The 15,427-nt window shown below is 33.1% G+C and overlaps 1 protein-coding gene across 1 annotated transcript; it reads right to left on the bottom strand.

Annotated features, from left to right (window-relative positions):
* Positions 1–873: 873 nt before the first annotated feature.
* On the bottom strand, positions 874–15,408 carry LOC117332732 (shell matrix protein-like). Its single transcript, XM_033891755.1, has 9 exons — positions 15,235–15,408; positions 10,051–10,219; positions 9,250–9,399; positions 6,293–6,418; positions 5,621–5,767; positions 4,429–4,787; positions 3,695–3,785; positions 3,287–3,363; positions 874–2,725 (listed from the first exon to the last, which is right to left on the bottom strand). The coding sequence occupies exons 2-9, from the start codon at positions 10,202–10,204 to the stop codon at positions 2,645–2,647; spliced, it is 1,185 nt and encodes a 394-aa protein (XP_033747646.1). The 5' UTR covers positions 10,205–10,219; positions 15,235–15,408; the 3' UTR covers positions 874–2,644.
* Between the last annotated feature and the right edge of the window lie 19 nt (positions 15,409–15,427).

Genomic DNA, 15,427 nt, shown 5'->3' with positions numbered 1-15,427 from the left:
AAACAAAATTGTTTGACGGCTTGTCGATTTCTAAGGCTATTTTGACCCGCATATGCCCTAAATGAAATTATAATAAATGCTGGATTAAAGTTCAATTATAAAAGTATCTATATAATGGCCTCTTCATTGGTCAACTATAAGGCTGCAGTGTTCAAACAAACAAACTATAATTACCAAATGCAAGACAATTGACAACAATGAATTGAATACTAATGCCATGCCAAGAGAACTACGTGGTCCTTGGCCTCTTGTATATTAGTAGGAGTTAAGGACGTAAGTTTCACTATAGGGTAGCTACACCGTATTTCGGCAAGTGTAAGATATATGTAAAATACGGAATAAAACTGTTTTATATCCTTTTAAATAATCTCACAGTAAATATTGCTAAGGACCAACAGTGTGAATATGCGATAGGGATGATATATTGTAAATATACATAGTTTAGTGATGTTTGAGCTTGAAGCAATGCGCTAGATTAGGATTGTGCTAATAACATTCTATATATACTGTTTCTAAAGGAAGTGATTGGGGCTCACTAATTCATCAATGCGTCAAACTAAGTACGATTACAGTAATACCTGTCATCAATTTGTCTCGCAGGTCGTTTACCTAATTATCATTCCGTAACGGAGATTAAGTATGAACATGAGCTTAGCATTTCTTCTGATCGTTTTAGGAAAGGAGCAAAACGTCCGAATTATGCTTATCATGTGTTGATTTTTATATGAACTTGTGATATTCATTATTTCCGAGGTAAAACTATGAAAAATATTAATCGAATATGATGTAAAGGTTACATGTCTATGTATCATAGGTTGATTTTAGGAATGTCTTTTGACATACACAAAAAAGAAACAAATCAATTCAACAGGACTAGTATATAGTATGAACTTTATTTACTCCACGAAACCATCCTATTTCTGTTCATACACACATGTCCCGTATGAAACATTGATGATCATATTATGTTACAACGTAAAAATGAAAACAATCTTTAAGTAGAAATTTACCAGTAAGTTGATTGAACAATAACACATATCAAAAATATAGATCAGTGTTAATGAATCTAGGTCCAAATTGTACACGTGGTAATCAGTTTGTCACTCAAATGCTTATTACAGATAAAACAATCTGCTGAGACACTGCTTATGGCATTGTATTAAACAAGCACGTTATTCGACATTTGAAGCATCAAGGACATATACATATATGTACATTTAAAACATACAAATGAACAGTAGTGCTATATACATTATACAGATATAAGTAACTACATATATGTACAGGCTAATGCATTTAAACGTCAATCTTACTGAAAAGAAACTTATCGACACAATAAACTTATTTTTCCCTGACATTTAATTTGGTGTTATATATAAGATATACAAGGAATTGTATCTTAATGAAGTTCCCTGAACAGTATGCTAACATGCAATATAAAGATTGCTACGGCAATGATTGCGAAAAAAGCATCACATGACCTGATGAAATAGGATACATACTGTGAACGTAATCTTTTAGCAGTAATTTCATTTCAGCGAATTTCACGCTGAATGCATTACCTTATTAATGATCGGTAAAATGAAGTTTCGTTATGTATCTGATATATTATGCTTAAGCACTAATACATCCTAGAGCCAGTCTGTTACAATTCTATATTACGATTACATTGGATGCACATATACTGTTCAGATTATGTATCAATGTCATGTTAAGTTATAAAAGTAACTTGATGAACAGTTTGTATGAAATTACTTTTACCATACAGGACATCGTTAAAAAGCTTGCTCCTATGAGGAAGAATTCATACTCATACTGCACCATATATTTTCGTATTTATTGAGTATATCCATGGTCAAACCATTCAATTGCTTAATAAAGTCACCCCTTATGACATATCCCGGCGTAAAATTAGTAACGTTGTGTATGATTTTGATTGTACCTCGGTATATCAACAACATGTCATTTTGAGTAATAAAATTCAAAAGAATATTTAGTTTACCAATCTCTCACACATAATATGTAATTTTCATTGACAGTTTTTTTTTTTAAACTTGGTTTATGTAAGGAATGGGGAGGGGGGTAGGAATTTCAAACATCGAAGAAATAACAGATACCTACATAAACATAGGAGGAAAAGGTATTTGAGAGGTCTAACCGTAAATGTTTATACGCCCTACCCTCTGCACCAACAGGGCAGCCCTCGATAATTCAGTCTTCGGCGTCCTCTGCTAGACTGGCTGAAAAATTAGACTGGGGGATATGGGACTATGTTGTATAATAAAAGAGTAATCGGATCTTTTGACCACTAACTGGGAATCAGGACCATCGGATAAGTACTGACATGATTAGATAATCTCGACGGTTTATCGGATAATTCCAGTAATAAAGACACACTGTTAATTATTATCGTCAAAAGAACATATCTTAAGTCAGATTATTATATCATATTTCATTGAGTCACCTACAGCAAATATCGGTGTGAAATGTCACGTAGCAAAACTCTCTTTGTTTATGTACATCTTTCAGGTGCAATTTCGCTTGCTGCCTACACCTATGACAGCGTTTTATGGAATTTGAATGTTCACTATCAATTAATAACATGACAAAAATATTAAAACACTTTCTAAATATGAATAATTCACTATATCACTCGTCTCGTAAATCCAAAATTGTTATTAGGTCTTGTTAGTCCAAAGTGATTCACACATCTGTATACTCTCAACTGAAATAAATAAATATATAGTTTAATAAATAGAAAGATATTTAATATTATTAATAAATTAAAATGTATGAAAATTAAATAACTAAACTAACTGTTTATTTATTAAAGAGATTTTAATAGATTGCAAATCGTATGCTGTCTCCTTAAAAAGTAAACATGAAATACACAAATTAACAAGCATATATGAACTTAAAGTACAGTATTAAATTATGAAAGCATTATCCGTTATTTACATTACAAATATAAATACATATTACCATACAAACGTTCTATGGATTACGCATTGCTTGTCTATTTATTTGAAAATATTTTTGAAATGAATAGAAATATTTTTAAAAGATTATTCCACTAAGGAAGACAGATTCCTTTCCGTTTTTATTTACATTTTGAAAAAATATTCGATGTTCATCCAAATGTATTTTTCCATTCTTGCAAATTGCTCTTTTCCATATTTCTATTATATATGCATCTGTTGTGATCAAATACCGAGTTTACATATGTTTGGAAGTAAAGTAACAGCGTTAAAGAAAGTAAAATGAATATAACATTGAGATTACTCACCTCATCCACATAGCCGACATATCCGCGCCCGTTGCACATCCCGATTTCAAATCCACTAAATCTGATATCGAGGTTTCCTAGAAGCAAAAGCAAAAAATATCAATATTTTTCAATGAAATGTGTCAGTTTCTACAAAAGGTCAAATATTTATAGCTTTACCGACGAACCGTGGAATACTCAAAACGACATCATGAACGTTTAACCGAGAAAACGTTGATTTATTATTTTACCAGGAGCGGTTCATGTTTAAATATCTGACGTGATCATTTACAGTGTTTGAAGGGTAATTAAGATTCACATAATAAGGCATGTATATATCTCAGTTATACAGATATGGCAACCCTTGATTGATTTATACATGTGCTAATTTTAAAACACGAACGACATGACCTCTGCCATTTGACCTACCTCTGAGGGGAATAGATTTTTCTTCGCCATTAACCTTTCCAGTAAGTGTGGACCCGTCATAAGCATACGTCACATTCTTCCACATTTTCTCCTGAAGGAAGAAATATCTAATTGGTAAAATACCCCCATTTGCATCTCTTTCATTGCGTCAGTAAATTTTCATTTGATCTTGTCGTCATTTAATGATAATTAATCTTGATACTAATTATTTTATGGCGTATGAATGAAATTTGTTTTATAATCAAATGAATGGCGTTATATGATCGATCGATTAATAGTGTAGAAGCATAGTCAAACATTAAAATTGAATTTTTAATCTATATTTAAATATTTTTTTTAGCAATTTTTAATCATGCCGAGAAACATTCCAAACAGGTGGCAGATGTAAATCTGAATTGAACGTGACATAAATATAATTAACTTTGCTGGAATGATATTCTAATAATCAATCAATCAATCAATCAATAACAAAATATGATGAATAAATAGCATGATAAATGTTGAGTTTTATGTAATAACTGTTCGCTATGTAATCACATAATGTAGACATAGCGCATTTAAGAACAGAATAAATCGTGGTCATGAACAATAGGAAAAGCATATATAACTTTGTTGTTGCTGTCTGATCCAACTGATCCTTAGTCAATAAGGGCTTCATTTTACTATACATATGGAGACTTATAACAGCCTTGACAAATTGGTTCAAATTCCAGTGAAAATACACATAAACTGACCTGATAAGGAAGAGCTATTTCTACTGGTCCAGATTGAGCCGTGTTACCACGGAATACAACTTCCTTCTTTCGCGGACGTGTTGCAATCTCAATGGAACCAAGTTCCTTGTCAAAGCAATTCGAAACTAAAACTTGCTCTTCTTGTCCTCCTGGAAAGTCATAGAATCTCAGGTTAATCGTCAACAGTTCGCCAAAATCCATGTTTGAGTACATCCAGATAGTTAGACGTCCACTACCGTCAAATCGTCCAGCATTGGCAACAGAATCAACGTTACCGTTGTTACCAATGGGAATGCTGGTGCCGGCACCATCGGCTATTGGCATAACATCGAATGGGACGTACAGCTCTGCTCGGCATCCTATAGAACAAAAACAGAGAATACCGACATCAAAAGGAAACCCTGATTCCAACTCGACCAAATCGACAAAACGAGGCAAAATATGAAAAAATGTGAACTAAAGTGAAGACAATGGAACCAATTAGCGTGTGAACAGGTTTCGAAAATTCTGGCATCGTACAAGGATATCTACGAAATCATGATTTAAAAAGTACGGGACGTTATAATATATAAATTGCCTAAGATAATATATAAATTATTCTTTCTGTATCCTATAAAAAATTAATTTAATAAAATATCAAATGTGAAGGATTCTGCTCAAATGCTTCTGCTAGCCAACCAGCACGTACAGACACATACTTATGCACATATATTAAGACATACAACATCACATCAATTCGTCATCCTGATTCAGACAAGTTTTAGTTAATAAAGCTTTTATGTGATGTGATTTAAAATAATCGTTTGTTGTATCTAGATAGTATCTTAATAGAAATGTTATCGCATGTATTTACGAATTTTCATTTTAATTGTGACATAACATGAATAACAATGGAACATTAAATGTGAAAAGAAGGCGAATATATATATGTAAAAAAAAGATAATGTATAATTCATGTGGTTCCTGTCAAAGAAATTTATTTATCTATCTCGTTAAAGATTCAGATGATAATTTAATGACGAACAATGTTCAATGAAAGTTAAGTAGAATTTGTATCAATGAGCAATATTTCATTCCTAATTGTATTACATCATTCTAAAGAGGAACAATAGACCCACCAAATAGTGTACGGTCATTTCACTGCAATTTCTTCTTCGCAAAAGCGACAAGATAGCGATAAGGCTATACTTACGTAAAGTAGATACGGGGGCTATGTCATCACATTTACACGACTCCTCTCTGTACAGGGTACCGATAGGACATGGGCGTTTGCTCCACCCGAATCCAATGACAAACTCCTGATAGAAGTTCCTGTCAGGGTCGGCACGGAATCTGCATGCTGCAATAAGCAACATTTAGAATATTTCCTCACAATATAGATGTCATTTAATAATATCAGGCTTCAAACCATTTTAAGTTTATGTTTTTATGGTCCTCTTTATTATCAATGAAAAATGTAATGTTTCAAAGGTGACCCACTATGTGTGCATTACCGACTTGAAGGATTTAAAACCAATCAATTGCTTAAAACTTTGATAATGGACATCTTTTTCCTGACAAAAAATATATAAATATATAAATGTTTGAAGAGATGAAGAGAATGCAATGAAAATAGGATTGATTCGGGAAATTTAAATGATAATTTGATGATGAAAAGTCAAATAAATTACGTTTTCAGTGTGAATGCTTATATGTTTATATGTACTCAAGTGAAGAAAACCTATCACACCCGATAATATTATGCTCAATGAGTTTTTTCTGATGAACCAAAAGCAAAACCTGAAGGAATCAGGAACAGAAGTTAAAGAGTTGTTAAGGAGAATATCATGGAAGGCGCAATCACGTCACGGATGAATAACCTTACGTTCAGGTGTGGTGGTCATAAATGGGCGGACATTGTCAATAACTGGTCGACGTCCAGGTCTTACAGTCCGGTCTGGGAACGGCCTCGTCTGGGGACGAATGGTTGTTGGAACGGCTGGTAACACCACTGGAAATGACATAACAATAGCAGTTATCTCCCATTCCATGTATAATACTGATATCCAAATTACAGTATGTATTTCCGAGAGCTTGGTAAATCTACTTTAAATTATATTGATTTGTAAATGCAATCCTCGTAACCATGGTTCGACCGATGTAGTACAGCAGGAATGCTACATTTAAACCCAATAGGGTTATAAAAGAATCTTACTATTTTATATATTTTTGACGAAAAAAGATACTTTGATTACACAAAGAAGGTTTACTAATTAGTTAACTGAATTAAACGTCAATAGTATATCTTACTATAGACCATATATTCAAAACAATACAACTACGATAGGTGATTCAAATCTTTACCGTCGGATCAACAACTGCAATACATATGATACATTGTGGTTATAATTAGATATATAACATAGTTATACAAATGACAAAGGAAGACCATTTTTTTACTCTTGCATTGACAAAAATTGTCTTCCTTCGTCATGTCAGGTACATGTATCAGGCCGACCATCACTGCGACATTGAAACGTTCATTTTTTAAGAACGTGGATTTGGCGCAGCGGTATAAGCTGCGAGTATTTCTGGCTAGGCGGTTAGGTGTCGTAGATCATTGAATTAGATATCCGTTGATAAAAAATATATTTCCCACACAAATCAGTTCAAGGAAGTACACACGAATATGCATTTAATAAAATTAGAACATGAGAAATATATCATTTGGTATAAATAGGTAGGTCAGTAAGTATTTAGACAGTTATTATAAATCTATTGAAATCAACTGACACATATATGTCAGATATATAGGTCAACGAATGGGTAACGATTTGGTTGGTGGTTAGTCCGATTGGGCGTCAGGCTGATATCCGACACTCACCTCATTATTCCAGAAATACACGAATTCGAACACAGTATAACGGGGATATTGAAATTCAAAGTATTAATACGACAGCTGCTTGATGCAATTTTATATTAATTATTCAGTATAAGCAATACATATTATTGTATTTTTGTTTAAATTTGTTGTTCAATTGTCTGTCATTTGTAAATGTTTATAACAATCAGTAATCATATGGTTTTTATCATATATATATATATTTTATGAAATCATTTTTGTATACCTTGAGATTGGCTAAAATAGTGTCACATGATTCCCGATAAAATGTAAAAATAACCGACCATGAAAAAAACCCTAACAACTACAGAAAACAGGTAAAAATGCTGGTTGAGTTGTTTCCAAAAAAAAAAATCTTAATTATGAGTTACTAGTTCTTGGTATTGTCCAGCAATGTAAAGTATCTTGCTTGCTTTTGAAATATGACAAGCAATAACTGATTGTTATAATATAAAACAATCGTAAAAAATAGTGTTTTGAATACAAATAACAATGGTTGTAATTCTTGTGATAATCAGTCATTATACGTTTTCTCATCATATATAATATTTATTATATTAGTATATCATTAAGACTGTCATGTTCATATAATAATGTACACAGATGTTACACAACACACACATATATTATATGTATATACATAAGTTATCAATCGATATGATAATAAAACAATCAAACATACTATAAATCAATATTATCTTGATGGATAGGAAAGGAACATGTCAATATATAGTTTGTGTATGTACACAATTCACGCTGCAAGTTAGCCCTCTGCGTTTTCCCGAAGTATGCGACTCGCATTGTTTGTCTGTATTCGGTCAGGCGTGATACGACTGACCAGCGTGTATATATTAATAAAACAATCGCGTGTTGGGACGTAAAACTGTCAGCTTACATTACGATACTGGACGTTCACACCTGATTGCCCTTACAAGCGGAAACTATGATGCGAAAAAACTATCATATACAACTGTTGATAATATGTAAGTAAAAGCCTGCCACGGTATATATGTCTATCAAATAACCAAGACACTTACAACGCGCCAACTTCCTATCTAATGGTTCCGCTCAAGGTACGTAAATGAATTGTTTGAACTCTTGGATTATGTCACAGCAAATTCGAATGTCACATATAGCCATTTTATTAGTTCGTGACATAAGATACCAACAATCCTTCACCTTTGTTTTTACAAACTATATGTTCATACAATCTCATACACAGTCACCACTGTCCTCACGCTTGTATGCTTTCCTACACAAAAATGACCTCATAAACTGATTTGATACTTCAAAAGAACCACATGTTCTACATAACATTATGGTTAAAACATCTATGTTAACACATGACGGGATAAATTATGTCCCATACATCTACACCATTAACAGACCAATTACTGAATATAATTACAATAAAAAGGACATCATAAAGTTAGAGATTAGGAAATAAGGTTAGATTAACCAGGTGAAAGGCGATAGAGGTATGCCATTTAATGAAGTAAAACAGTATTAAGGCTAAAGGAGAATATCATATAACTCACTCTCGTTATAGTAAAGCACGTTCCAAGTAACAGACAATTTGTTATTTACTTAAGATCATCTAAAAATGAATCCGTGTTTAGCAATGTGATCATACTTCAACACTGCCGAATACAACATTGAAATCAATCTTGGAAAGGAATATACATTTATGATAATTACAGTAATACAACATACCAGTATATTTATGTCACATGAAAAACCTGCATATTTGAATAAGTTATTAAAAAGGTATGTAGAAGAAGTGGTTGGGCGTTCACTCATAATGCATAATCTATCTATAAATCGCCCTTCACCATTACCACAAGACGCTTCTCCAGGTCACTGTGTAGCAGAAAGTGACACAGAGGCGTCGTTCCTCAACAACCACAAACCAAATCGTTAAAGCGGTACAAGTCACTTACTGTTCCTGTCTTTTGGCCAATCACAGGCACATTTGTCAGGGTAAAATATAGTTCCTTGTGCACAGTAGAAGTCTAGAGATGTTCCGAGGGAGAACAAGTGCACTCGATACTTATTTATTGAGTTTGGAACTGGTTGTAGAACGCATCCGACTAAAATAAAGAAAACAAATAACATACATATTAGGAGAAAAGGATAGACCATTAGAATATATTTATTATTTGACAAAATCGTTTTCTCAAAAAAGACGTATTTGCAAAGAATATACTAAATCAATTAATACTACTGTACGTAAGCCAAATTTAGTTTCCTTACTTTTCCATAAAAAGTAAAGAAATGTGTTGAATCTGTTATTTGATATGGTTTATAGAACAATGATTTGTGCTTTCATCTCAAGACTTTAAGATTTTATTGACATAAAAAATGCCAGCATTGATCTGGTTATATAACTCTTACTAATTACCCTTTCATTTTTTCTTTTCGTGTTTTCGTTTTCTTTACTTTCTCTCTGTCTGTGTCGCTGTCTGTCTCTGCCTTTCTGTCTATCTGTCTCCGTGTGTCTGTCGCTATCTGTCTCTGTGTGTCTGTCGCTATCTGCATCTGTGTGTCTGTCGCTATCTATCTCTGTCTGTCTGTCTGTGTGTCTGTCTCTGTCTCTGTCTGTCTGTCTGTCTGTCTGTCTGTCTCTGTCTCTCTGTCTCTCTGTCTCTCTCTCTCTCTGTCTCTCTCTCTCTCAAAGATAATTCGGATAGATGTCCAGTTGGTTGATAAGTTTTGAGGTGCTCTGTCTAAGGCAGACTTACGTCTCTTTCTGTCTGCTCCCTGTACATTCTGTGGACCCCTGATGCGTGTGGTCGATGCCACGTTCCTCGGGACAGATGTCAGAACTTGTGAGTTGGCCAGTGTACAACAAACAGCAATGAAAACGACCAACATCAAAGTTTGTAGCTTAGCCATACCTCATACAAAAACCTGAAACATGATTTATTATACAAAAATCATATTTAAACATTTTGAACAAAAATAAGTCTGATATCTGATGGACAAAAACAATGTTGATGTCAGGCACATTAAATTTCCTGTTGTCGACTGGTACAGGACTGTGCAGGTCTATGAAGAAACATTGGGCATTGAGGAAGCATATAATTTCTAAAAAAAAAAAGAAAAAAGTCCAACGGTAATTTTGGGTGTGTTAATGTCAGCAAATCATGACATGAATACAATGGTTTTATTCTGACAGACAGCTTATATATAACATGGCATTTGTTGTAAATACAGTTACCAGAGTGTTACCTTGATTGCTGGCAGCTTATATTTAAAATGATTTGACATTTAAGAATATAATTTCATATATATGTATGTCTTGATGACTGTTCTCCTTATTAATGTTTCCGGTTGTTTTCGTGATTTAAGCTTCTATTACAAATTTAAACTTCACCCAAAAAAATCTTTAAATACCTTTACACCTCCCCACCAAGATTTTGCTATTTAATTTGACCTCTTTCAAGTTTTTGTAGTTTTTGATGGTCGCTGTAGACCATTAGCTTCAATGTGGATTTCCAGAACGACACAACGGCTGTATGTTGCATTTAATTCATTTTGGCTCTTGTGTATCTATCTTCAATGTGTCTTTAAAGATAGTAATACCATGTATATCTTTTGTAAGTCCTCAAACAAGAGATAACTGTATACATCATAAACGAAATACAAAATAACGTCTTTGTGAAGAAGAAAGATTGGATTGCACAAGAAAACTGCAGGCAACTGTTTTTGTAAGTGTATATGTGTTTCTAACTGCACCCAATGATTCGCAGTAAAATATGTCAAATATCGGGGGATGTGCACACATAACCCTGCCTCCTGTCAATCATTTACGCCAGCTGCCTGTTATTAATGACCGGTGAGTGTAAATCATGCACGAATGTATGTAAATATCAATATTATTATTCATATGATAATTTAGGCCCATGCAATTATGTATTAACAGCTGTATATTGTACACACAGAACATTGACGTTGTAATCAAGTAATAGGAATTGATATCAACACACACTGTAACCACATAAAACTGGGAAATATAAACTTCTCAGACATTCACATTCAATAATAAGGCAAAAAGGACAACAATTCCTCAAATTACTGCGATTTCAAAATACATTGATTCCTTGAAATCGGCTTTAGAATTTAAATGTTTTTAATACAATATTCTTCCAATTTTTTATATGTATAAGTTAGTTTTATTAATATATACAAATCTATAAAGTTTTATCTTGATCGTAAAAACATGCATTTACTGTTTTGAAAACTGGCCGAGATTAGTTGAAAAGGATTGAAGATCGGTAGTCTACATAAGAAAACGACAATGAAACCACATAAGGGGTCATTAAATAGGACGAACGGGTATAAGATTGAGTTTCAGCATATTCAATGAATTATTTAATATTTCAATAACGGTTTAAAAAATTCTAAAATTGGTGTGCAATGATTACGCATAAGATACTAGGTTATAATAGCGGAAATATATCATAATGAAGATAACTTTGAAAACATTTTCTTGAAATGTATTCTTCTTAATTTGGTAAAGACTAGATTGCAATTCTAAAAAGAAATCCTATGCCCCCAATGTAGGGTACTATAAAATCATGTCCTTGCGTTGGCCCTATTTTTTCTTTTTTTCACCGGCATATGAGTTCGATGATTAAGTGTATCCTGTTCTCATCATATCTAATAATATCAAAAATAAAACATCCATCTTAAAATGATTTTGATTACAATTACAGAAATTTAAAAAAAGTGAGGATCAATCGATGACTGTTATGGAAAAACTTAAGCGAAAGATAAAATGTTGAAGAAAAAAGTTGACTGCATGATAAGCATGGGTTACAGTGTCATGTAACCATTATACTTAGTTCAAACGTGTAAAATACGCAAGACTCTAATACCTTGTGATTGTGAAATTTCTGTATAAAATAATATGACAGAGGTCTTATAGGGTATATATCCTGTTTAGTTATCAAATGTATTGCATATCTATGGGACATGCTACATTGAATTATGATAGGGGAAGCGAGGCCTGACAGGTTATGGTCAGAAAATTGTCACATCTTCATACATATCAATTATTGGTGGGGACATTTCAATGAAAAAATGTGTATTCGCTGAATGTGAATATATATGTATGTAATAAAGGCATACATGCGTGACCGTAAGGACAGTGTTTCGCGTGGATGTCGACACTCGATGTCTTATTTAATGATGACAGCCAGGCAGGTGTATGCTCAAGGTGTTACATATATATGTGTTATATTTCATATATATGTAAATGCTATATCTAACATAAGCTAAACGGAGTTATCTAAATATCACATCCTACATAATATTACCGTATAAATCAGAACACTTAAATGTTTTTTATTTAATTTCTAATATTTAAAATATGTTTTGTATTGAACAGAGGAAAACAGAACTGGCGATACCAGTTAAGTATATTTTATTATCGATTGCTATGATCTTTAATTTAATAATTGAATTTACAAATTACAGTACTGCCAGCATTGTATCATGCATTGTACGAGGACTGGTTGATAAGTTTTGAGCCTCATATTGAAGGATTTGAATTTTGCCGGACGTATTGTATTATTTTTCAACATAATCCCGTTCAGTATCTATACACTTTTGCCAACAGTGTTTAAGGGCCTCAATGCCACTTTTATAGATCCACTTCTCTTGACTGTTCAGAAAGTCATCCACTGCATGCATGACGTCATCATCGGACCGATAATGGGTGCCTGAAGTTTTGGAAATTGATGAAAGTCTGATCTAACCAAATGATACCAGTCCTACCTGGTAGGACTTTAAGAGGACATCCTTGAGTACCTCCTTCAATACGAGACTCATAACTTATCAATCAGCCCTCGTATTTCCTTTTCAAAGTATTTTTAATCATTATTTACGATCTTTTGATAAATTACCATATTCCTTTATCGACTACTTTTTTTTTGCATTTCTAACATCAATAATAAGAAGAAAAATAAATAAAAATATTATTGTCAATGGAAATTTTCTGATAGTCAATTGAATGATATGGTACTTAATGTCGTCATGGAGTCACATGACAACCAAAACTTTTATGATTGGTGGTATGCACTGACGTCCGCTAAATGCAATTGTATATAGCATCTTCAATCGTTAGGTCGTTAAATCAAGTGGAAATATACTGTATGTTATATTTTTAACTATTTCCTGCAAAATACGTCATCATAAAATTTATTACAATTTATTGAATTTTCTCTTCTCCTCCTCCATCAAAAGCGGACCCCTTTCGATATTTCCTGAACTGATGCAATGTGATTGATAGCGACACATGGTCCTGAATTTTAATGATTACACGGTTAGAAGAGTATGATTTATCATTTTGAATTACCGACATGGGAAAACTTTAATAAAAGTAAATGCTTCTGGAAATAAAATGAAATAAAAGAAAGCTTAATTAATATATGTTGTATCTAGTTGATAAATAAAAATGAAAATGAAATATGCTGTTTTAAAACAAAAACTAAAGTTTAAGCAATATTTTCGCTTTCCCAGTTAAAAGTTTGATTTTGGCCGTATTTTTTCATATGACGTAATGTTATAGAAAATAATCAGTAGATTGTTCATATATCTAAAACTTATGTTTATCTTTCCTAGAGTTTCTCTGAGATCATTCCTCCTGTAAATACTCCTGCATATGTATTGCTTTACATGAATAATCGGTATTGTAATTATGTTATCATATTCAAGTTAAGTGATGGTTTATCATATCATATAGTTAAATATTGTATATAAAGATATTACATTGTATGTTCTTTGCTTTTTTATGGCGATAAATATGTAACATAAAAATAGGTATACTGTGGACGAACTGATTTTGGCGTACACAAATCTTAGCGCAAAGCCAAATTTTAACACATAAGCGTAATGCTAAGTTTGCGCACCAATGCCATTTTTTCACATACAGTGTATACAAAGGTGTAATTAACGCAATCATAATTTAGGCGCTGAAATAAGGTTATCGCTAAAATGCACATGTTCGCAGTATATCAAACACTTACATCATTATCCCTTGGATAAACCTTGACGAGAATTTTTGAGAAAGGGGAAACCCTTGTGAAGAAGGCAGAATTAAAAACCACGTAAGCGGACAACAATCCATAAATTGACTTTCTAAAATCTGCGAGGGTTGCACTTCTTATAAAGATAAAATGCAGGATAGGATGTCTAATAGATATGTTATCCGAGGATACCACGTTTTCGTTTTTACCAACAGAGAGCCGACATGGTGTACATTGACGCGCCCACTCCCGATATTCAGGAAGTTGTATTATAAAGATTGTCAGTTTGTCAAGTAGGTTCGACCAAGACACGGACTAGTTTGGTATGTCTCCTTTGGTGCCTCTTCAGTGAAGTGCCATGATCGGCAACCGCTCTTAGTAGCTTAATAGGCTCTAACGTGACATGTTAAAAAGCAGGATAACCCCGGCCAAATGCAGCAAAAGATTGTCCCTACCCTAGACAGAGCACTATATAGCCTCTACCTCTTACACCCATTTACACGTTTGGTGTTGTATATTTGAAAGCATTTTCTATGTTCTTGTTTTTGGTAAATATACTTTAAAAAACCCCAAAGTAAATCACTCAGCTTCAAATTCCTTGTAAAGCCGTTATTATAAATTTAGTATATAATGGGCGATAAAGTGCTTAGTTGTAACATTAAAAAAAACCCAAAACAACCTCTTGTTCCCTGCTGGATTACTGCAGATAAATATTGGAATAATAATTCATTACATTAGTCATTTAAAAAACCCTCTTGTTTGACCATTCGAAGAAAATAAAAGTAAATATCTTGGTATTCATTTTGTTTTCGTTATAGCCATTGCATGACAACATATATTCTTATATAGAAATAGGAATACTTCAAGAAATACCGCATCCGTTTTAATACTCACCTATTGCCAACGCAAACTCTTTCTACCTTCCTGAATAGTTAAACGAAGTATTCCCAAAGATGTTTAACACAAGTGCTCTTTTTTTTCTAAATGAACGTCATTCTTCACCGAAGTAACGATCATATAGTAAATGATTTTGGCATTCATCAGGTGTTATATTGACCAACCAGAGGTGGACACAGGCTAGCGATCG

This window comes from Pecten maximus, chromosome 8 (assembly GCF_902652985.1).
Source record: "Pecten maximus chromosome 8, xPecMax1.1, whole genome shotgun sequence".
Classification (NCBI taxonomy): Eukaryota; Metazoa; Mollusca; class Bivalvia; order Pectinida; family Pectinidae; genus Pecten; species Pecten maximus.
This window is presented reverse-complemented; position numbering and strand designations above follow the sequence as displayed.

Excerpts from the sequence above, each read along its gene's own strand:
- LOC117332732 (XM_033891755.1), bottom strand. The coding sequence starts at position 10,204 with ATGGCTAAGCTACAAACTTTGATGTTGGTCGTTTTCATTGCTGTTTGT. Across the intron at positions 6,419-9,249 it reads TTGGCCAAAAGACAGGAACA|TGGTGTTACCAGCCGTTCCA; the intron begins GTAAGTGACTTG and ends TGTCATTTCCAG. Across the intron at positions 2,726-3,286 it reads ATGTCGGCTATGTGGATGAG|TTGAGAGTATACAGATGTGT; the intron begins GTGAGTAATCTC and ends TATTTATTTCAG.